The sequence below is a fragment of the Haliaeetus leucocephalus genome, unplaced genomic scaffold (assembly GCF_000737465.1).
Source record: "Haliaeetus leucocephalus isolate CR32 unplaced genomic scaffold, Haliaeetus_leucocephalus-4.0 Scaffold143, whole genome shotgun sequence".
In the NCBI taxonomy this organism is placed as follows: domain Eukaryota; kingdom Metazoa; phylum Chordata; class Aves; order Accipitriformes; family Accipitridae; genus Haliaeetus; species Haliaeetus leucocephalus.
In genome coordinates this window covers 437,764-461,735 of record NW_010972579.1, presented here as the reverse complement: position 1 = coordinate 461,735, position 23,972 = coordinate 437,764, and the positions used below count along the sequence as shown (strand labels likewise).

The window sequence follows — 23,972 nt, the reverse complement described above, 5'->3', positions numbered from 1 at the left end:
GGCCCGGCCGGCCGGGGGCCGGCACAGACACCGCGGGGCTCCGCGGCCCGCCCGTGTCCGCCTCACCGCCGCCCTTGGGCCGCTTCAGCCGGAGGGAGGGAGAGCTCCGGAGGCGGCGGGCAGGGAGGCGCGCAGAGGTTCGCGACGCACCAGCTCGCTGCGTGAGTCCAGCTCGCGGTCGAGTTCCGCCGCGCTCAGCCGGTGCGCGGGCGGCTCCGGGCACGGCTCGGCCTCCGGTCCGGCGAGGCAGACGCCCTGCTCCGGCGCCGCCTCCATCGCCAGGCTACGGGACGCGTCGGCCGCCACAACAGGCCGGCACCGCCCGGACTCGAACCGGCTTCCGGAGACGCCCCCCTCCCTGCGCAAGCGCAGCCCGGCACGGCCACCCTCCTCCGTGCCGGCCTTAAAGGGGCCGCGGCGCCCCGCGCTGCCGGGAAGGACAGAGCCGGCGGTGCTGCCGCACGAAATCCTTTTATTTAATGGGGAATCCCGCGTCCGCTCCACGACGACGGCTGGGAAATCGGGCCCGGGACCGACGGGGGCGTTAGCCTCCGAGGAAAATAAAAGGGGAAAAAAAAAATTAGTAACGGGTAAAGAAATGAAACACAAACATGCATTGCACCCCTTCCAGACCCATGGTGCCTTAGCTAAAGCCAAGTGGGTTTTGCTACAATTCCCAGCATTTGGGGGCCCAGGATTTGGTATGAACAGTGCCAGTCTGCAGCTGTATCCCAGCAAAGCCAAGAAAAAGCATCACTGCAGGTTAGAAATTGGGTGAGAGACAAAAGCCTTTGGGAATGCACAGCTAATTTTAGACAACATAAGAGCTGGTGTATCAAGATTTGGTGCCTGAGTGTTTGTGTTTTCTTTTAAAAACCACCTGGAAAAGTTGATCAGCATTTGCAGCTAGTTCAGTATTTCAGTTATTCAAGAGAGAAGAAAGCCATAAGGGGGGATAAGTACTGACAAATGTAAAGTAAAACACACATTGGAAGGATAAATACTTAAGAGTTTAACGATCTCAGCCACCCAAGCTAACCTGGTCTGTTATTTGTGCCTACACATACTGTTTCAAGGTGACACTACCCTGTGTACTGATCTGTCAGAGGCTGGGGGAAGAGCCCATGTTGTGCCCATTTGGAGGAATGGCCCCTCTGGTGTCTGACTAGCAGCAGCAGCTGAATCGTCATTTAGGGTTCCAGCTTTAGCAACATAGCACATACTAAGGGCATAAAGAGCATCCTACTGCCATGGCTGCCTTACCTATTTGGCCTTCCTGTTGTTATTCCTGAAGAGCAGCTATGTATCCCTCCTCTCTGGAGAAGGCTCTGTCTTGTACCTAGTAGCAAGAGCACGTGGATGAGCAAGGAACATCCTGAGTGTCCTCTTACCCTCTAGGTGAGCATCTGCCAGGCAGGTCCCCACTTTCCACTTCCACCTGAGCAGGAACCAGTCCTCCTGCTGTCACTCAGGCCAGGCTCAGCTCAGCAGTGAGAGCAGAGGATCTATCTCTCCAGGGTTACCTTCTGAGCTCCAAATCAGTTGACTAGCAAGAGCTGGGGAAAAAGCATTCACAGAAACAGGCCAGCCAATGTCACCAGAGAGTGCTACTCAGTGGAGACAGCTTGCAGTTACCAACACAGGTAGACCTGTGTTGATTCAGGAGACCACACACAAAAAGACATCCCTACAGCAGTGGCTCAGCAGACCAGCTGGGCTGAGGAGAGGTAGGCCTGGGGCCGTCTCTGGTTTCAGCTCTGAGGACTGCCCAGCTGCTCTAAGGATACACCCTGTACCAGCAGTGCCCAGGCTAGGAATCTGGAACAAAACCAGAGTTGTGACACTTAAGGCCTCCAGGCTGACGAAAGATTTAATAGCAGTCTACAGAAGTCATCGGTGACATGGAGAAGGTGACTAGGGAATAAGAGTCACTTCAGCATATGAGAACTAGAGAGGAATTAAGTCATGCTATCGCATAGCGAGTTCAGAACAAACAAAGGGCAGCAGTTTTTTGGTAATGCTTTTCCGAACAGCACCCTGGCAGCAGCAGGCTGCTGGAGTTTGCTGGGCTGGCTCTAGGCTCTGACACCAGAGCTCACTGCTGGAAGGAGGAAAACATTTGCCATGCAATAGCCCAGGGCTTTATAGCAGGCACTACAGACTGCACAACCACTGTACTATAGAGCTGCTGAAAGGTAGATTAATTGATCACACAGTGATATCCAGAACACAGGCACCAAGTCCCTACAGCTGTAGTTCAGTGAGAAAGATGAGCAGAGCTCCAGAACAGACTCCAGGCAGAAATGCACAGAAGCAGTCACATCAAGAAACAAAAATGACTAAGATTGCAATGAACCGTCCCCCACCACAGCCTAAGAAATGCCATCTCACAGACCTCCTAGAGATCCTGGAATTTGAAGCTGATTAGGAAGGTAGCTTTAAGGAATAAAATAAATGCTTAGGGTAGGTGAAAAGGTGAAGAGAAGTCACAGTAGAGTTTCTCTTTCATCCTGCAGAGCTGGATGGTATGTACTACTCTGCTCATCAAGAGGACAGAGGTTTTGAAAAACACAATCACACTTTCCAGCTTCCTCCATCTAGATAGGCTTCACAGGCTTGTGGACACTCAAGCAGCACACTAACCAGATTTCAGAGACAGTCCAGACAAAAGGACAGGATTTTTGCGAAGAGGTAACTCTGCTTTAGAGCTATGCTGGCACTGGGGAGCTGAACCTTTCCTCTGGCATGCACATCTACAGGTATTTAAGGAATTAGTGACTGATTACCACCACACACTTTCCTCCATGTTCTAAAGCCTTCCTTTCCACTGCCAGCTGTTCCAGGATGGTCTTCTGCAGCAATGGTGCATTCACTCCTCTTACAATAGCTACTAATTCTCCTCCCTAAAATGCATGAAAAGTAAATCAGTTAGGAAGTGCTCAAGTAGTGCCCTCTGGGCTCTGGAAATCACCAGAGCAGCACACCAAGTATGGTATTATGTACCAGGCCCTCCTCCCCAACAGAGCTGCTCTGCTCCAGAACAAGCGGGAAGCTTTGGAACAACATTCTTTATCGTTCCTGATAAGTCTTAGGATGAACCAAAGCAGCTTGTGAAAGGAGTGAGGTCCTGCAGTAGCAGGAGGCTGAACATGAAGGCCCCACAGGGCAAAACACTTGTTCATGTGCTAACATGGCGTGAATACTACTCACATGGACTCAGCCAGCCACAAGACCCTGTGGACACATACAACTTTCAGGAAGTCACAGGGATCCCTGGACGTGAATGATAGGGATTTTCATTACTAAGATACCCTCCCATGGAGGGGGAAAGGGACATGAAATACAGCCATCCATCACAGGCTACACGGGCCTCCCCCCAGGAAAAAACAAAACAAAACAAACCTCAACAATCTCTACCTAGAGGAGTTCCTGCAACTTTGTGCAATATCTGCCTTTCACTCACCTGTGCAATTTAAACTGTTTTACTTCATGCACACCTTAATCTCTCAATTGTTTTTTTAATTAATAAAACAAAATTACATTGTTCTGTTTCTTGGTGGCAAAGCAGAAGATCTTTAAATTTAAACTCTGTCTGTACATTCTTATCCGTGCAGCACTTGATCACCAGTAGATACTGGCAGATATAGAGCAAATAAAATTGTACTGTTGCACATGAAAGAAAAAGCATCTCTCTCAAAAAGAACAGTTATTCCCACTGGGAAGTGATATTTACTGCTATGCGACTACTGTAACAATATTTTCACTCACTGCATAGAACAGAAAGACAGGCTTGCATTTTCCTCTGTATTTTTTCAGAGCATCAATGGAATCAACTTCAGCCTAAAAGGAATGTAAAAGAAAACAGGTGTTTCTAGAAAACCATTTCTGCTTCAGAGGAATACACATGGAACTGCCTGGACTCAAGACATCCTCAGCTGGCTGGTGCTCATCCCCCACGTACAGCAAAACACCTCTGAGTCCCAGTCTTACAGGCCAAAATGACACTAGTCAGGGCCAGGGCCACAATCGACTTCCAGCTCAGTACCAGCAACCTAAGAAGCAGGCAGATGCCTGGCAGGTCTCACCTGCAGGGGTTGGAACAGCAGCTCTTGTGAGGCAGGGATATCTATCTCACTGCAGCTTGCCTAAGTGAATCCCAGAGAAAAAGCCTGTAAAACTTAAATGGGGGCCCCCTGTCTGTAAGGAGTGCAAGAAGTGACAGGAGGACCTGTGGTGGCAGCAGCAGAGGCAGCAGGAGGCTGCAAGGAGTGCTGAGCAGGAGCCTCCACGGGAAACCTCACTGCCCATGGCTGTGTCAGCATCCATGAGAAACCCCACTGCCCACGGCTGTCAGCAATCAAGTGCTGGCCTTCAGCCAGGAAAGGCATTTAAACACAGAATCACAGCATGATTGAGGTAGGGAGGAACTTCTGAAGGGCTCTAGTCCAAGACCCTGCCCAAAGCAGGGCTAGTCTCAGTGTTATAGGAGGTTGCTCAAAGCTGCATTAGTTTTGAGCATCTGCAAGAATCGGTGCTCCACAGCCTCTCTGGGAACTTGTCCCAGTGTCCAACCACTCCTATACTGAATACCTTCTCCTTCTATCTACTTGGATTTTTCCCTGCTGCAACTTGATCCCATTGTCTGTTATTCTTTTACTGTGTACCACTGAGAAATGGCAAAATGAGAAATTGGTGAACAAACCCAGAAATCTGAAAAGTACAGAACACAGTTAAAGCCTGAAAATTCTTAACTATGTGAGTTCTTATTGCTGTAACCAAGAGTCTGGATTTGGCAGACTCACTCACACAATCTGGAACTCCTGGACTGTTACCATTTGGACTGAATATTGGAAAGATAAATGACTTCAGCCTTTAGTTACTTGCTAATTTCAGGGGACTAGATATTTTAAGCAGTGCCAAATTAGATCTTACCACAGCAAAATGCAGGAGATCACTGCCAACTTCATTCCTTACTTTTCGGAAAAGATCCACTACTGTTTTGCATGGACCACACCAGGCTTGAAACGCATCAACAACTGCAAGCAGGAAAATTAGTAAGAATGAGGTCAAAATGGGTCAGTTTAGACATAGACCAATAGGTTGGTTTGTGTACTTTTCCACTTTGCAGCATAATCATTTGGAAGGAGACTGCAAAAGGGTGCTAGTGCAATAAGAAGAATCTTGAAAACCTCTGAGGATTGAGGTTGTCTCCTCTGGTGACCTCTGCAGCATTGCCCTCCTGGGGAAGGAGATTTTCCTCCTGTCCAACATGAATTTCCCAAGCTGCAACTTGTGGCTGTTGCTCCCATAGTTCTGTCTGGAGTATGGCAGGACTCCTGCTGAGTGCTAGAAGGGCTATGGATTCAATTTTGAAGTAGAAAATATCATACTCTTTCAAGGTTTCAAATGCTAGATCAGAGGATGAAATCACATTATAAAATAACAAGCCAATAACAATGATAAGGACTCGTCTTTAGAAGAAACATTGACATGGCTATGACCTTGGAGGTACCAGATTTTCTAGGGAAAACTGCTGCACAGAGGTAGAGCACATGAGGCTTACCTAACAGCCCTTTAACCTCCCCCCTCCTTGAGAACCAGGGCTGTTTCTCGCATTGGGGACTGGGGACAGTCCTGCTCCAAGCGGGTGGCTGGACTGGAGACTCCAGAAGCTCCTGCACTAGCATTGCTTTGATTGCATGATAATTGTCCCACACAAATGAAAAAAGACTACAACTTCTAGCTAGTCTCACTTCTGTTTGCGTATGTATTTCTTCCATTCAGGGCAAGAGGAATGGAGGGGCTGGCGGAACATCTCTATCGGTAGTAACTGATTCCTAAAAGTACTGGTGTCCTTTTAACACAGAACAAAAGCAATCTAGTACACTGACCAAACCCTTACCAATGAGTCCTTTGAGACACAGCATTTCTTCCCAAAGCTCCTGGCTATTGATGTTAACCTGTGTGAAAATTTAAAAACACAGTAAAAGCAAGAGTAAGTCATCAGGTACTACCTGACTGCTGCAAACGTGCTGACAAATCACTTCATGCTTGCACTTAAGATGGACACATCTGCCTGAAGAGGTATTACCTGAGCACTCGGGAAACCCTTTTGACTGTGATCCTCTCACCTCTGACCAGCTGGGCAAGGCCAAGCTGTGCTAGAACATGAATGGAAGACCTCTGAGAAAAAACAGCTGAAGTTGGATATCCTCACTCCCAAACTCTCATTCCTTCCCCGCTTCCCACATACTCTTGCTACTACCTGACACCAGCTCTTAGACACCCATCAGGAAGCCAGCTAACTCTGTAGAAAAGCTTACTGGATTAGAGACTCGTTGTATGACAAGAACCAAGGAAAGGCAGATGGAAAGGGTAGCAGCATCCAGCCAAGAGCAAGCCCTCCCCTGTTTAGTGGCAGCAACTACTTTAACAGTCTGGCTGCTTGGGGACCCCAGACTCAGTTTGTAGAGAGACTAAGAGTTAGTTGTTTGGGGGGAGACTGGGGACACAGTTCCCTGCATCTTATCAGGGCCTCTGGCTGACTGACCAGAGCCCTGCCTGAACCTACCAGGCTGTGTCATATATGGCGTAAGAGGGAAGGTCTGTGAAATACCCATACAGCCTCAGTTTTTTCCTGGCACTCAACTCCATGCAGCAAGATCTGAGAGCAGGGAAGAGCTCCAGATGTTTCTCCTGTGCTTTGCCATAGCATACAGCCCTGCAGGTGTGCAGGTACTAGGAAGAGCAGCAGGCAGCAGGGATGAGGGACCCCAAGCTCCCTACTGCAGCACTCCTGCTATAGAAGAAACAAAGACTTACTTCGTTTTCACTTAAATGGAAGTCTGACATGTGATGTTTTAACACAGGATAGCAGCTAAAACAGTTAAGAGCTACTGACAGATAACTGACTGGACTGGTTCTCTGCAGGCTGCCCAGATGACCGCACAAGAAGCAGGGACTTGGAGGAGAGCCACACACACGTTGACAACCACTAGGTCCCAGCTCAGCAGGGACCTCCCCTCAGAGCCAGCATAGTGCTCAAAAGCAGCAGTGAGGTGGTGGTCTGGGCTGACCTGCAGCATTCAGAGTGCTGCTTCAACATGCTCGTCTCCAGCATGCATCCTCCTTTCCTCACCCCTGTTTCAGACCCAGCCCTCATCACATTTTCTAAGTCAGATGATTCTCCACCAGCAGTTTCTCACCTTGCCTGCACACAAGCTATACTACTTTGTTAAGATGTTTCAGTCTTGATAAAATAAGCTAGTAAATACACAGCTTTCATAATGTCTGGGCACTAGAGGGTGGTCTGAGCCAGGCATGTCCTTACCTGAATTAGTGGCTGCCATCTAAAGACTTCCAAAACAGTGAACAACAGACAGCATAGAAAGATCTAGGTTGAAAGGGATCTGCAGAGTTCTTAGTCTAATCCCCTGCTCAAAGCTCAGTGTTAGATCAGGTTGCTCAGGAGCTTACCCAGTCAAGGATGCCCTAAACAATTCCATACATTGTGCCACGTACTATATTATACCACACCTCCATTACTGTAATTAGAAAGGAAAATATCTTTAGCATCTTCCCCATCTTACAGAACTTGCCCCTCAGTATGTACTTCAAAAAACACAGTATAAGTTAAAAAAAAAAAAAAAAAGAAAAGAAAAAAGGCTTCTTGAGAAATGTTAAGATCTGGTTTTGTTCACCCTGAACGATGATGATTCCTAATAACCTTCTCAACCGGTATCATTAATTCTAACTATATTTAGTCTACACTGCAAGACAGTAAGTTGTAATAAGGCCAGCTATTTTACAATAATTAAGACTAAAGTGCATTAAAGGACTGCTAGAATTGCAAAGTCAACAATTCCAACAGTGGAAACTCCAGTGCAAATTAAATGGCCTCTTACAAATTTTCAGAGATGTCACTGGAGGTCATACAGTACAGTTTCTCCAGGACCCCACCTCACTCAGAGAATGGAGAGTTGTTCAAACACATCTGTCTGTTCAGCACACGACCCCAAGCCTAATTTTTTCAGAGAACACCTGCAGAATTAAGAAATTTAGTTATTCCAGTTATCACTAGTGCTAGGATCACTCCTGGAGCATTTCACAGAATGTTAATGAGTTCAAATGATTTATGATAATAATTTGTGATAATGAGTTCAGCTGTGAATTCAGCTGATGGACTCAGAAAGTAATGCCAGCACCCTTCAAAGTGCTTTGCTGATTTGGATGCCCTGAGGCTGCTAGGACTTGGCTTTTCTCTAATATAACCAGAACTTTTCTAGGCCATCACATCATGTCCTACATGAGGTTCAGCTTTCATCTGCAGATGTGAACAATCACATTTTTTGCAGATCTAGACCCAGCTTTCCCTTCGTTGCCAAAGGCACAAAGCCTGGTTGATGTAATTTTCCTCACCGCACAGGAACACAGTTGGACAAACAGCAGTAGAAATGATTTTTACCTTAATAAAGTGATCTTCTTTCTCTTACACAAATGTTCACATTTTCACTCCATGCTTTCCAGTTTTAACAGTGAATAAACAAGGTTATAGACCCCATAATCTCCTTCAGTATTTCTCTCTTGTGTTTCAAAATTTGAAGGAGACCTTCATAACCTATTTCGGGTTTTTTCAATGTTTTTGCATACTAAACTGCTCTCGGAAACCCTCTCTCCCCTATGCAGGTAGTTATAAAGCATTATTACGTCAGTTGCGCAGTGTAAAGACAGAAATATTCCTCTACATATCATTGTGAAATAGGTTTTTCAGCCCTTGAACTTTTCTTGTACCTCCTAACTTTTCCACCTTCACAGCTATCTTTCTAAATATGTGAACTGGTCAGAAATGTTCAGTGACGCTTGCCATTCAGGAGAAACCCCCTGTTTCCCAGTTCCCTATTTCTAATTGTCCCATGAAACACAGACGCATTTTGATTTATGAAAGCGGCCAAACCCATGACAGCTTGTAGCAGCTCTGAAACAAAACCTGCAGCCCCATAGCAACCTCCCTCTGCACCCCACAGCACTGACTTTGGGGGACAGATTTGACTTGCCATGTTTTCCCATGCTTCCTACCTGCCTTCAGGAATGTTTTTCCACCACAAGGACCTCACAATACAGTTTTGCCAGCAGAATCTGGGATACCCCAAGACTGAACTTCATCCTTTGCACTTACTACAAGTTTAAAAAGATATTTTAAAAGCCTGGCTCCTACTGACCTGCAGTACTACCTCCTTTTTCTTTGCAGCCATCCTTCTGCAGGAACAAAGGTCCTTAGAGCAGCAGTCCCAAGTGCAAAGCACTGCAGATGCCCTCCAATTATGTGAATCCAACTGCTGGCTAACCTGCACCACAGAGAAAGCTTTTAACCCATCTTTGCTCCTTCACCCAGGACGCAGAGCCTCCAGCAGCATTCCTGCCCTGTTGGAGGGAGCAGGATTACCTCAGCAGCACCCAAAGCCCGGACACGGCTCTGCTTGCACCCTTTTCATAGAGGTGAGGTGCTGCTGTGGGGCCTGAATTGCTGCTCACTTTGAGAGACACAGCAGCCTGTCCCCTCCTCACCCCGTGAGAGTGGCAGAAGCAAACCAGTCCCAGCCAGGGCCCAGCAGTACCTGCGCGGTGGCTGGCAGCACCCCAGCGCTGCTATGGCAGCCCTGGTAACATCCGGGCAGAGCAGCAGCCCAGCCCGCCCTGCTCCTTTCTCAGCATCCGCTGCAGCTGGGAGGTTCAGCTCCATCTCCTCTGTTACTCCTATTCAAGCAGCAGCAGCTGTAGCCCCTCCACCTCCTCTTTGCCTGCCAAACCTGCACAACTCCCCCCAGCAGGCCCCGTGCCCCCAGCCTACTGCACACTCCTTGGCTCCAGTTTTGCCCCGTCCCTCCCAAACTGAGGGCACAAAACAAGGCACGGAATCCAGATGTGACCTCCCTAGCACTGAGCACAGGGGATAAGCTGCTGGCCCCCCTCCAAATGCAGCTCAATTGTTGAAGTTGGTTGGGGTTGTTTTTTCTTATTTGCAGTGAGCGCACAGCACCTGTGCCCAGCACCGCCCCAGGGTGATGCCCATTTGGGCAGGGCTGCTGCTCATCCTGTCCATTCCCACGCCTGGCATCACTGGGCTCCAGAGGCAGACCTCGGTGGTGCTGCTGCTTGTCACACAGCACTTGATGTCTAGTGGCCTGGTCCTCCAGCTGGTCAAGGTCCCTCCTGGTTGAGGATTTGGCTTTTGGCACGTCAACTCCCCTAGTGCCCCTGGCAACCTGAGGGGACACTGTCCAGTACCTCCAGGGCACACGGTGGGGCTGAGCCATGGCAGGGGCTCCCCTGCCTCCAGCACCAGCTCAGCAGAGCAAAGTGCATCCCTGGATGCCTCCAGCAACTGTCTCTTTTTGTAGAAATAAGCTTCCAGTAAAGTCCTGGTGATTTTAACCCCCACTGAAATTTTGCACGTTTACACCTATCATGCGCTTACATTTTAGGATTCCCAAAGAGAGTCCTGTTAAACCCATTTTCTAGTCTTCAACAATCTAATCTCATGCACTTGAATTATTCTTCTTCCTGCTGTGCCGCTGCTTCAGCAGCTTCATAGAGGTGCAGCATCTACTGCAATGGCTGTAAAAATAAATTTTTAAAAATATGAGATGTTTGCTTTAAGAATATACTGGCAAAAGATACCTTTGAGCAGGTCACTTAGCTTCTTTCACTATTACAATGCAAATCTGTGGTTGGAACAACAGCCAAATTATAAGTCTCAACTGACTTTCTGTGTGGGAGAGACTACTCCAAATGTGGACTGGAGGTGGTGGGGAGCAACCAACTGTAGCACTTGTCTGACAACTAGCATGCCAAACTCCATACAGAACTATTCACCTTTTGACACAGGTAACCTTGGAGAGAAGGACTACCATCACTGGACCCAGATATAAAGAGTGGACATACTTATCAAAATTCATTAGGACTGGTTTTCAGAAGAGAAATGGCACAAGGAACAGCAGAAATCCTGGTGATTTGTATTATGTCCAGACAAACTATACTTCTTTGGTTCTGCAAACAACCCTGTAATTCACAAGAGGCTGCTACCTAAATAAAGTTGGTAAAGATCTGGCCAACCAGCAAACAAGTTTGTTCCCACTGTGAATCTCAGGCTAGCAATTGTCAGTCTGTAGAGAGGCTGGCACAGAAAGCTGAGATTTCTCCATGAAGCTGAGAAAAATCTAGATGTTCTGGTAAAATTATTTTTATTTACAGTATTCTTCTTTTTGTACATACCTATAGCAACATCAAAAATTATTCACAAAGCTTAACTGAATGTAAAAATGTTCTCATCCAACAGTTTGTCCTATCAATATCTGCGAAAAATGTCAACTGTTCTCATGCAGCAACAAGATTGTCTGAGCATTGTTTTTTAGGTTTTCTGGTAGAATTTTAGGAAACCACCTCAAAACTTGTTCACAGATACTTACTCACCTTTTTTCTGAACACCTTTAGGCACCGAAGTTTTATAGAATCAAACTCAGATTTGCTTTTAGAAACGTGAATTGGGGGAGGATGAGAAGAGATATGTAAGAACTTGAGCTCCTAAACGTACACAGCAGGAGTGCAAATTTACAAGTCTGATGCATGCGGTACAGTTTTGCGTTTACACTACTTGCCTCAGAACTTTTTTCTCAGTTCAAGCAAAAATATATTTGATTGAATTTTATAAAGAAGACTTCACTTCCGAGGTACTGATATTTATCAAGTTCTCACATATTTTTACTTTCCCTTTTATTCAGCCCCCAAAGTCCATCATCAAAAATTTGCAGAAGGACATTAAAAAACTGCCAGTCACTTACTGCAATGCCTGGGGAAAAAGTGTCAGGTGCTCACTTTTATTTGTCTTTCAAGAGTGGAAGAAGTTACATGAAATGTATATATTCTCCTTTGCAACCAAGTGATAACAGTTATCTGATACACAGCACATTCAAATTCCAGGCCAAACTGTGGTCACATTTTCTGACACAAGTAGTTACTTTGGAAAAAAGTAAGGCTATCACAATTTGACCTTCTGATTAGAAATAAAAGATTAAGATACTTATCAAAATTGGTTAGCAAAGTTACAGACCTCTCTTCTTGCTGCAGCCCTCCTGAAGTTGAACGTAACAAAAGAAAGATTTGGTTTAAGACACCGGCTGCAATCTTTAGCATGCCTGTTAGTGCTTTGTAAATATAGTGTTTGGAGATTCTGACTATTAAAACTATGGTCTAAACTGAAATCAGAAAGTAGACGGGAAGAAAGCAAGAACCCTGAACTGCACGAAGGAGAGCTCCTTGCTGCCCTCATTTGTTTCTATGCATATTTGAATGTGAAGCCACCGGGGTCTCCTATTCCAGCCTAACCTTACGCAGCTGTCTTCATTTGTACTCATATTTTTTTCTCCACACTTACAGGCACAATTTCAGGAACTTATGGACAATCTAGGCTTCTGAACACAGTAAAATCCCATTGCTTATTATCCAGGTATCCAAATCCATGCAAGTGTGTATATCTGCATATATACACAAAATCCGTAGCAACATCACTGAGCTAAAAAAAAAAAAAAAAAAAAAACCCAAAAAACCCAACCCAATTTTTCCACCCCTTTCCCAACTTAATGCACCCAGCTGATCTTTCATGGATATAATATGTCAGTCACTTTCACTGTATCTGGAGGTAAGGAATGCAAAACAAAAGCAATCCCTTAATCACTGCTTGCCAGCTCCTTCTGGTCTCTTGAAAGTATAACTTCTGCAACATACTGTTTGCTCTATTGATATTAGTGATCAGCGAATATTTATCACCAGTGAAATAAGCTAATCCTTCAGCAATTATCTGAGCAAGTTCTTGGCTACTAAAGCAATAGCTTATGCCTGCTGATATTGCAGCCACCTGTTCCTTTCCAGAAAAAAAGTCAACAGTCACACTAACTCTGAAGCTATGAGCTTTTCTTCTAAAAACATAAAGAAACCCAAAACAATCCAGTTGACCCATTCCACAGATTTGAGCATGTCATCAGTACCAGGTGACCTTATATGGCGGTAAAAAAAACTCTTGGACCTTACCAGTACAGAATCCGCTGCTTATAATTTGGGGTCTACTGTCTCCCTCTATTTTTCTCTTTAAAAAGGAAGTATAATGTTAAGTTAAGCTGAAGTTCAGAAATGCATATATTTTACTTAAAAACATTCATCTGTTCAAAATTCAAAATAAACTTTATGGGATACAACAGTTTGGTTTTTTTTTTTTAAATAACATTTCATTCAAACTGTATATAATTCATTGAAGTATTCGTACAGCAAACAATGGTTAACCCTTGAAAACCTGTAGAAAAAGATTTTCACACAAAAAAAAGAAAAACAAAATTGAGGTATCACACCCACACACATTCCCCCAAGCGCACACACACACTCTAGCACACCCACACACATCCACACACGCAGGCTGCAGCAAAAGCAGAAAATTGTAGGCCCAAAAGGAAAACGATGACTGATTGTTCTATCCGAAAGTCCAGGTAGCTCAGGAAAAAAAAAACCCAAAAAACAAAACAACCCCCAAGAGTCCTCTGAGTAAAGGAACTACCTCAAGAAAATTCTCAAGTGCACTGGAGACCTGATCATTTAAACTGTTTCTGCAAAGCAGCTCCCTGCACCTGAGAAAAATGCAGCCCAAGGTGACTTGTGCAAATATAAGGAGTCAGGAATATCTCCTGCTATTCCTTAAGTAGACGTGAGGGGTGTCCATAGATTCAATTAGTCTTTGATCATGCAAGATACTGCTGGAGTGCTGTCTTCGCCCTGCAATAAAGGAACAACCTGTTAATTATTGGGGCTTGGCTTTATCATCAACAGCTTTATGTACAAGACTATGCATTGTGCCAGCAAAAGAGGGAGGATGAATGAGGTTAAAAGAAGCCAAATGGCTGGCTCCTTCAGTTTGGAAGAATCTAGCCTGTGGTGCAGAAGTGTTCTGCATCAGTTATAACAATTTAAGAACCTACCTTGCATCTAAGAATAATATGATCTAACCAAGTACATTAGATGTTCAGCATAAACTGAGCAACTTTCAAGTATGGTGGGGCTTGGGATGTATATTGAACCTCATTAACAATGCACCTTATAAAAAAACACTTAAGGGCAGTAATTGTGAAGAGCAATTACTTTTCTGTAATACAGATGTACCATGAAAAGCAGGTCTTTGAGCTGAGAAATGAAAGAGGTGTCATAACTCAGAACATACTAGAAGCATGTTAGTCCTGTCAGGAATACCAGCCCTACCAAAAACCTACAATGAGGTGAGAGAGAGAAAAGAAGCAACAGCCAGTGTAATACTGGAATTTATGTAATCTAACATTGTGCAACATTTTTGTTAAGAAAAAAAAAACACCTCCCAAAAGTCTAGGGTTGCAGTTTCATCATCCCTTCAGCTAATTCAATGTCTCCTACCACCTGAAGCGAGAAGCTTTGCTCTTCCTTTGTCCCACACACCTCCCAACCATGCCATCATGACCTTGACAGACTTTTCCAAGTTCCGATACAACTCAGCAACCCAGAAGAAGAATATTTATTTTTTCCTTCCAAGTTTCCTCCTGCATTCACAAGTCATATCAGCTCATCGAGGGGGCTGATGAGGCAGAGCTGGGATAGGGTAAACAGTGGGAGCCGGTGGCCAGAAGAAACAGGAGAGACAGTGACTTGCAACAGCACTAAGCACAATCAGCTCCCTGTCTCTTAAAACCAAGGCTTAAGTGTTGACAAGCAAGGCCCATTTATCAGAAAGTATTTTTATGGTTTAAGTTTTATTCCTATTTCTCCCTGTTTGAAAACCCTATTTAGCTTTTCTGCAATTTTCTGTGAGCCTACTCATTGATATATATACGTTCCTGATTATCACCTTCAATACTGATATTTTGGCACAGATTTTAAACCGAGATGTCCTAACTTTACTACAAAGATGTCTAAGAACACTGGAATCTCTTTCATAAAAAGAAGAAACCCCAATTTAATGCATTTTAAAACACTGCAGTTTTGAGTTGTGTTGTCTGTGTATGACCTCTTCCAAAAATCAGACCATCTCCTTTAGTTCATGAAAGAAATACAGGTTGTTATAAACTGTAGGTGGGATAATCGCAAAAGTTAACATAAAAATCAAGAAACTGTCATTAGCTATTTTGGTTATATGTGCTTGTGAAGAAGCTAGATGATCTCTGCAGATACTATAATATCAGTAACAGAACAGGTATGTGAAAAGTTACTGTTAAGCTTAATTAGTTTAAAAGAATTTAACTAAGATTAACAACAGTGGTGATCCTGTATTATCTTTTTAATTCATAGAGTTATGTGATAGTTTAGCACTGTTCCAATCCTCTGGAACTTTGTTAGTAGTCCAAGGTTTACAACAATACTTTTGTATCAGAGAGATTTCAGAGAGGACCCTCCACCAGTTTAGATGACCTTAAGCGTAGTTATTTTATACTACTTAGAACTTCACTAAAATTTGTTACTCCTGAGCAATACAAAACCTGCTCTCTAAATAACTGTTCCTCATTATTTCTTTATACACCATAAAACTCAGTGCAATGATAGACAGTTTTTCTGGGGAATTTTTCTATAATCAAAAGATTTCCAAAAAAGATAGTTTTTTCACAAAAAGCAAAGATTTCCCTCTAATCTTCTCTTTGGATTTTTCTTTATACTCACTTGTCACACAGATTTGGATCCGATGACTGACTCAATTTATGTAGAATATCTACTATTCCCATGTCTCGTAGTTTATCTTGGCGTTCTTGTGAACCTACAACAATAAATCACATTGTTGGGAATACCACCAAAAATAAATGTCTGCAGAACAGAAGAAAGGAGTGGTAGCAGAAACCAGCTTAAAGGAGGGGTATGGAACAGAGCTCAGTTAGAACACAGCAATGGAAAAACTCCCTCAGTTGTGGCTACCTCTCAAGGGAGCTCTAGTTTCTTTTTTTGTACTCTGTATGCATATGTTTAAAGAAAAGAAAATTTTGAAGGCAAAAATCTGAACATATTTTATCCTAAAGTGACAAGCTTGACTTCAGTTAGTTTCTTCTCATCTCTCTGATTTGGATGTAGAGAACATTTAGCTGGAGGTGTGTTTCTGAGCCTGACTTGTAGCACTGTATAATGCCAGTATAATGAGCAGAAAGCCACCAGGAGCATAGCCAAGTGTCACACACTGAATGAAGTTCTGTGATCTGAGATGTGGAATAAGTTACACAGTAGGGAAAAAAAAACCCCAAACCAAGCAGAGACACTGATTTCTTTGCTGAAGATCAGCATGGTCAACTTGAGGGCCTGTAAATCATCCATCTAAGAAAGTCCTCCTCCCAGCCCCACCATTCCTCAAAGCACACCACCTCCTACCACTCCTTCCCATGCCATGTCTTCCAGCTCCGCACCGCTGCCTCCATCTGCCCTCTCTACCCCTCAACACAAACACACATATTTTTCTGTGCAGCAGCATCCTTCAGCTCCCTCCTGGTTACCTTTTGTTGTTCCAGGCCATGATTCTTCTTACCAAACACGTTCCCCATTCCTTCCAGTTCCACCCACAAGTCCTTTGACTGGTTTCAGAGTCTCACTGCCCAATCCATTCCAGCCATCTATGCTGGGGAAAATTTCTTTGCAACAAATCCTCTTTCTAATCCATTTATCCTCTACAGTGAACCTGTTCCCTCCAACAATGAGTTTCCACAACCTCCTTAAGACTTGGAAGATCTCTTACTAGGATTCTCTTTCACTCCAGTCGTTTTCTGATTTTACAGAACTGCTACAGGTGGAAACCTCCCACTGTGTGACTCCAGTCAACTCCTATTTATTGACACTCTCTTCTTGTGTCTCCCCTTCCTGCCCCAGAACAGCTCTCTACACTTTCCTCAATGTCCTCTTGATCACTCTCACTGATTCCATATTATACCTGTAATGATGTCTCCCTTTGTGTTTTAGATTCCACTGTACTGTGCACTGCAAGTATTCATTACTATGCAACATTAGCCTTTTGATCAGGATAGTAACTTGTATATGCATTAATAATGAGGTTTTCTTACCTTCTTCTTCATTCCATATAAGATTAGATATACAGAACATGGCAGCAAGCTGAAGTTTAGCATTTGAATGACTCTAAACATAGAAAAATAGTACTCAAGTTTAGAAGAAGAAATTCAGAAATTCTCAGACTTATATTTTCGCATTCACCCTGTAATAAATAAGGTAGCAAAGTTGGGACTAATTCTTATCTACAACTTTTCTCAAAGATAGTGCCATAACATAAAGCACTTGAGTAGTGTTCAATCACTTCCTTTCAAATATTTATTGAGGTCTACAAGATATGCCTTTTCCAAGATCATGAAATGTTTTCCATGCAGATACCTTGTTACAGGTATTGCTTAAGTCACTGTAACATTCTTACAGGAAATAACCACTGGATTTTCCTTTTAATCAGACCCTCAGTACACCTCTGCCATATAGAACTGCACTACATGATTTCTTAAACACAACTAGGTATATGAAAGTTAAGTGTATGATACTGAACAATTTACACAACAAAATGCTAAAGTACCCTCTTTTCATTCCTGCAAAAGACCAAGATAAAACCTTTAAGAGAAATTCCCCATACCATGTAGTATTTGATTTTCTGCAGGATATCATCATTGGTCATAATCAGTTCTTTTGCTGTTGTTCCATCTGCTATATTGGCAAGTATACATAATGTCTGAAAGAGAAAAACTGTTATTTGGCCACAGATCACATCCCATGATTTATATAGTTTCCTTGACAGCTTTGAACTTGTGACAAACAATTTCTTTAATTAGTTTTAATATCTTTAATCTGGAGTTTCCAGCTTGCTTACATCTGGGGTCAATGCCAAAGAGCTAACAGCTGTGGCTGAACAGCCCTGGCAGAAAACTGAGTCATTGCCATTTTAAAATAAAAAGCAACATTCATTAATTCACTTCAATGAGTAAAATTTTAAGTCTCTCATGGAAATATGCAGCATATAGAAAAGATTAAATACACTGGAAAATAAAGCAGTCTATTCTGTATCAGTGGCTAGGGGAAAAAAAACCAAACGAACAAACCAACAACACCCGCCCCAAAACCCCCAAACATTTCCATCTAGTTCTTCAGGCCAGGAAAAGGAAAGACAGAGGCCTATCTGCTGATCTAGCAGAGTAATAATTTGTTTTCAACAAGTCTAATCACACATCTTACCTGCAGATAACTCAAACTACTAACGCATCTGGTTATTTTTTGCAAATTAGAGAATCCATCCTACAGAATAACCTTGAACCATCTAGGCCCACATTGGCACTACATGCACACGGCACAAAGACTTGCACAGGCAGCTTTCCTGGTTCTCAGGAGGCACCAGGAGATGCTCTACATATTTCCAAAAGAGCTGTGGAAGGATTTAACCATCTTTTCTGGACATGCAAGGATGACTACAGGAGCCAGTCAGTGACAGAGACAAGCACTGCCCTGCTAGAAGCATGGGCTCTTGCATGCAGTTAGGCAGTGCTGGATGTATGACTTGATTCTGAAATAAAAGCAAGGGACACAGAAAATGCTCTGTGTACAAAGGCCCCAAACCCTAAAGGCTATATTCAACCCTAGCCTACTGGCCCTATCCAAGAGTATTTCTCAGGTACACCGATTCTCCTCCAAAATAATTCTGAGAGGCTTGGCAAGGTAAATAACGTATTGCAATGAAGGCCATTCCTGTTATTAGAGCTTTATCAAGAAGAACTATTTAGAAAGACACACCCGGTTAATCCTCAACTGTTTCAGAACCATAGTATCACTAAACTTGCTATCTATTAAGAGTCTTTGGGGGTTTTTTTTGCTAATTTTGCACTTAAATAGCCATAAAAGGCCTGCCTGCCTTCAGCCCATTCTTCACTGAGCAGAGACTTAGACCTGTCTGGATTTATCTGTATTTTTACACTCATTTGCCATGCTGTTTGCTACCAATATACATCCTAAGCCAAAGCAATCCTGTGGAATCTCCCACAGCTTCTTGCTGCCCCCATTCTTCATCACCACATGCCCCGTATGAGGCTGACACAGGGTTCTCCAGCTGACTGTCTTGTTTGTCAGAGTTAATCAGCCAAATTCTGCCCATCTATCCTCTTACTTTTGCTTTAGCATCCCCGCAGCAGGTATCCCTGTACACTGGCCTCCTTATGCTGTCACCAAGCCAGGGATGCTTTTCCCTACTGGCCATTTCCTCTTTCCTTCTCCCTTTCCTCTCACACATTGCTTTTCTTAAGTTTTAATTTGTCAGGCCATGTCCCTCCCCACTATTTCCTGGCCTACACCAGCATGCTCTTTTCCCTGCTAGTGCCTCTCCTCCTCTAATCACTGCTGGCTCCTGCAGGCACCCAAGAACAGCTGAGTCACCACATCTCCCAGCAGAACATGTATTACTGCCAGCAAGGCAAGCGATGATGGTATTCTTCACAACTGACTGCTCCAGTGGCTGCTATAGGAGCAAATATAAAATAAACAGATGCTTTCCCCAGAGTGAAATACTGGCTTCTTTCTCTTCCCTTGTTCCTACTGTTCCCATTCTGCCATGCAATTGCTTTAGATTTAATTCTTCTGCTCTTACATACAGTGCCCTCCTCTTTACCAAACCTACATTTAAAAAAACATTCTGCATTCAATTCAAACACATCCATTAGAAAGAAGGACATTCTTGTAGGTACTAAAATTATTAATCTGACAGATCTCGGTAAAATATTCACAGCACATCATAATCCCAAACAAAAATGACATGTTGAGAAGAGTAAGCATTCTTAGCTGTTTCTTAAATTTTATTCTGCCAAGACAACATGAAACAAAAAAGGGTACCTGTTCTTTGACTTCTATATTGTGCTCCCCTTCCAGAATAAGGGTCACTGCTTGCATGATTTGCTTCCCATGAGTGCTCATTATATGGTCTATGTGCTGCCAAAGCAATGACGAAATACAATCAGCGTAACTTTCCAGACAAAGAAGGGACATTCCTACTTGAATTACTCTAAGTAAAGAGTAGCAACACTGTACAAAGACCCTAGCTCCTAGCGAGGTCTCCCAAAACCAAGAACTTTTCACAGCAGAAACACTTCATAATATTCCTCTTCATTTGAAGCCTGGTCTTGTTTGAGTGAGCATGATATGGGCCTTGGTTTTGATTTCACTGTAACCTGTAGAAAAGACACTGGTTTCCCAGTTGCATGGAGGCCATTCAGTCTGAAGACTGAATCCTGCTGGACCCAAGCTCTAAGTATGATGTTGCAGTTAGAAAGAACCACTTCTCTTCTGGTAACGGGGATATCAGAGAGGGGTAAGAAAACTGAGGTTTCTTATCTGGTATTTGCTGCTCTTACTGGAACACTGTGACCAGGTCTGATATCCACATTTCAAAAGTCTGAGAGGATTCAGAGAATTAAAACATATACATTACTTATCATCTAGGAAAAGTGTCTCAAGTTGAGACTTACAGGTAAAAGGTCCTTTGATCACAGACTATAAACACCCATACTAGAATAAAATTGATCATTAGGAGTAACAGAAAAAGATGAAGCTAGATTTACTGGATTAACTGATACCAAAACACAAGAGTGACAGCAAACAGCCATCAGAGATTACCAGCACATGGCACTCTACAATTTTTTAAGACATTAGGGATTCTTGTAGGACTTCTTAAAATTGCTAATAACGAGACTTCATTCAAAAGCTGCTGGATGAGGTATTCTGGAGTGAGTTTTGGGTAGAGAATGAGAATGGTTGGTTCTGGCTCTAAAACATACTACAGAAAGTAGGTGAAGCTGGGACGTAGATTCAGATGAAGAACACCTTAAGTGATAATGAGACTCTGCTGTCAAGAGCTCAGGGTGAATTTAATGAATGACTGGTTATTAAATATCTTTTCACATTAAGACAGAGCTAATTTTCTATGAAGCTTATTGAGACTCAACGAGTACAAATATCAGAAGATTTTTTGCAGTGACCTTTTTATGGTAGAAACACAATACGTGATAAATGCACAGTAGAGGCTTCGTGGTTTTTTTCCCCCACAAAAATGTTGGCTTGCCAAATGTTTGCTGCATGTTTTCCCTCTGTTCTTCACAGGGGATTACCCCTTTCTTTTCCTCCACCAATATCTTTCTCCCTGTCAAAAACAATTCATGGGCTTACATTTTCAAACCATTTTATTTCAGTGTGTAAAATGAACGTATGCATTTTGTAAGTGCACAGTCCCACAGTCAAATTCAAAAAGCCAGTACTATCTATATAGTTGGATAAGAACAGAAATATTTCAGGTGTCAAGAAAGAAGAAACACAGGTATCCTTAAGATATGTACCTCTCCACACATTGACTCAACAGTGCAACCCTCTTATTGTTGCTCTGGGACAAGTGTCACAGAAAGACTGTTAGGAAAATAATTTTGCTGAAAGCTAAATGCAATGGAATTGAACATTAAATGTAACTGTCTAGCTCTGTATTTGATAATAATTACAAAGTTTCAGTGGATGTAGAGAATTCTTTCAAATGTTTTCTTACACTGATTTGTACATTTGGTTACAGACGCTTGGATAAACCCAAGGGCCTCAGTTTTAGCAATATATCAAACATTAATCTTACACAGAAAAATAACTTGTCTTACAAAAAAGATTAAGAATGAATTTGTATTGTCTGCATGTGTGATCAGCTTTCAGAAGGTCTGTTTGCAGCTCTACTTACTGGGCGAGTAGATAGAAGATTCCTGAGCAGTCCCAAAGTTTTCATGAGAACATTTACATCAGAATCAGAAAGCAACTGGAATAACTGCTCTGTACTCAGACCTCGTAAAATGTCTGATTTGATCTTCTGTTCTGCTTGAAATGCCATATTCTGAAAGAGAAAAAAATTTTTTGCTTGATTTTTTTACCTTAAACTTGGGCTTTCACTGTTTTAGTAGATTATTACCTACAAGCATATATCCTTGCTAAAATTAATCTTGCAAAGGTTAAAATTTATGAGGAACTGCTACACAGTGAATTAAATTTCCACAGTCTTACAGCTGACCTGGTTATTACCTGCTTCTATTTGTCCTCTGGCATGCTACTGACACTACTTAACTGTTTCCCTGAATGATCTTGGCAACCAAACTGGTATCAGAACTGAAGAGTTTATTTTATCTTATGGACTAATTGATGAAGTGTTCCAGGCTGACACTGTTTTCCTTCTGTAGTTAGGTGGAAAGACAAGCTAGATTTCAGCTACATTATTTTTAATAACAGCTGATGAGTTCTTTAAGTTACATTCACAAACTTTTTAAGAACCAAAATCACAAGAAGTATTTTATCAGTGTGTTTTACTTACCATTAAAGCCCAAATGCCGTTCACTCGCAAGGCAAGATTTTCACTCTGTGTTAAACTACATAGAAGTTCTATGGCTCCCGATTCTAAAATAGGCTAAAATGTAGAGGGGGGAGGAATAAAAAAATCTTTAAAAAACTACTTAGACTAATTAGACATATATACAAATGTAAAGACAATACAAAAAAAGTCTTGCTTGTATCTTATTCTTGAGTTTACAACATGTCCATTCACATGAACTGGCCAAGCCATACCCTATATTCATGAGCATTAAAAGATAGGTTTTTATGGAAAAACTCAGGTCAAGCCGGGTTTATTCTCATGTGTATCCGTGTATGCATACACATGTATATACACAGCCATACATGCGTGTGTGTATATATACAGATATACACACACGTACTGCTGTGATACTATACACACATCTGCCACACTCACACAAGCAAATTCGTTTCCCCCAACAACTTTCAGCTTGGGACTGCTCTCCAAAAACAGTGTTCCTTGAGCAATCACATCTTTTTGGGTATCAAGTGGGACATATGTGACTGTTTAAAACAGATTAAGGACAGTGAAAGCTACTTGATACCTTTCTTGACGTTTGATCCTTGTGTTTAGTAATCAGACCAAACTAAAATCCAACAGAACAACTTCAGCATAAAAAAGAAAACTGGAGGCTGTTCTTGATGATCAGATTGAAACGCAAAACCTTGGAGTATCACATCTTTAAATGATGGGAAAAATATCAACACGTGCACCTTTTCTTTCAAACTGATTAATGTAATGAAAGTTAAGTTTGGAACAACTGCTTTCAACCCGAACCGAATTTGAGGTACTAGTTTTATCTAAGACCTGAAGAGCTCACGTGCTAAAAGGATTCATCCAATGACTTATGTTGCTCTAGTTTGTAAGGTGTTCCTTTCTTTCAGAAGTTACTGCTTCAAAAGCAGTGAATAACTGAACATATCTGAGTTTTTGGGAAGTTGTGTGGTTTTTAACCCGCTTAAGAGCTGAATTCATCAGAAAACAGGAATGTGTGGGAAAGGCTGCACTTTGTAGGAACAGGCTCATTTCACTGAATAGCAACAAGACCATAACAGAACCAGGCAGCTGCAGTTTGTGCCAAAGTTCACCTGGTGCCAGGCGCTTGTGTACTGCAATAAGCTGCCAGTGATTTTGCCATGGGCCTGGTAGCTGCCTGACTCCTAGGGACTTCTCCACAGCCACGGCAGGTGGGAGATATTCCAAAATTGGTTTTGACTCAGCTCTTTTGCAGGGTAAAAATACAGATCCACTTCAGCTTTGTTTATTTACTTAAGTGACTGATAGTTTACACACAATTTTCAAAATACTATGTAGGAAAAAAAAGGGGATATATCAAATAAAGATCAGATGGCTTTTAGATGCTTTCAAATCTAACATTTCTAAATATTCCTTCATTTTGCATAAGCAGTATTTTCTTTTGGGAATGATGTTTTTCTACATGAACCACATGTCCTGATAGAAAATTCAGTATTTCAGTCCAGTTTGTAGTGGAAACACTACACTGACTATGACCTGCAGCATGAATAAGAAAGCCCAT

At 42.7% G+C, this 23,972-nt stretch overlaps 3 protein-coding genes across 10 annotated transcripts in view; all 3 read right to left on the bottom strand.

Annotated features, from left to right (window-relative positions):
- VPS8 (vacuolar protein sorting 8 homolog (S. cerevisiae)) overlaps nucleotides 1–1,190 on the bottom strand; it is an 85,202-nt gene extending 84,012 nt beyond the window's left edge. The window contains exons 1-2 of the mRNA XM_010561276.1: nucleotides 1,167–1,190; nucleotides 151–549 (exon numbers count right to left, since the gene is read on the bottom strand). Of these exons, the coding sequence (XP_010559578.1) occupies nucleotides 151–549; nucleotides 1,167–1,190 (423 nt within the window). The remainder of the gene's footprint in view (nucleotides 1–150; nucleotides 550–1,166) is intronic.
- On the bottom strand, nucleotides 447–9,672 carry NME9 (NME/NM23 family member 9). The gene is made up of 8 exons (XM_010561145.1): nucleotides 9,615–9,672; nucleotides 9,219–9,344; nucleotides 5,903–5,960; nucleotides 4,933–5,036; nucleotides 3,769–3,840; nucleotides 2,787–2,903; nucleotides 1,264–1,339; nucleotides 447–549 (listed from the first exon to the last, which is right to left on the bottom strand). Exons 2-7 carry the CDS (start codon nucleotides 9,249–9,251, stop codon nucleotides 1,283–1,285), a joined length of 441 nt encoding a protein of 146 aa, XP_010559447.1. The 5' UTR covers nucleotides 9,252–9,344; nucleotides 9,615–9,672; the 3' UTR covers nucleotides 447–549; nucleotides 1,264–1,282.
- Nucleotides 9,673–11,223: 1,551 nt separating this feature from the next.
- ARMC8 (armadillo repeat containing 8) overlaps nucleotides 11,224–23,972 on the bottom strand; it is an 82,750-nt gene continuing 70,001 nt past the window's right edge. For 4 of the 8 annotated variants that reach the window (XM_010561147.1, XM_010561148.1, XM_010561149.1 and 1 more), the window contains 7 exons: nucleotides 22,397–22,489; nucleotides 21,776–21,925; nucleotides 19,900–19,995; nucleotides 17,663–17,758; nucleotides 17,094–17,166; nucleotides 15,718–15,811; nucleotides 13,240–13,815 (listed from right to left, as the gene is read on the bottom strand). In XM_010561147.1, the coding sequence (XP_010559449.1) occupies nucleotides 13,782–13,815; nucleotides 15,718–15,811; nucleotides 17,094–17,166; nucleotides 17,663–17,758; nucleotides 19,900–19,995; nucleotides 21,776–21,925; nucleotides 22,397–22,489 (636 nt within the window). In that variant the 3' untranslated portion in view covers nucleotides 13,240–13,781. The other 4 variants (XR_773957.1, XR_773958.1, XM_010561151.1 and 1 more) reach the window with 4 other exon arrangements.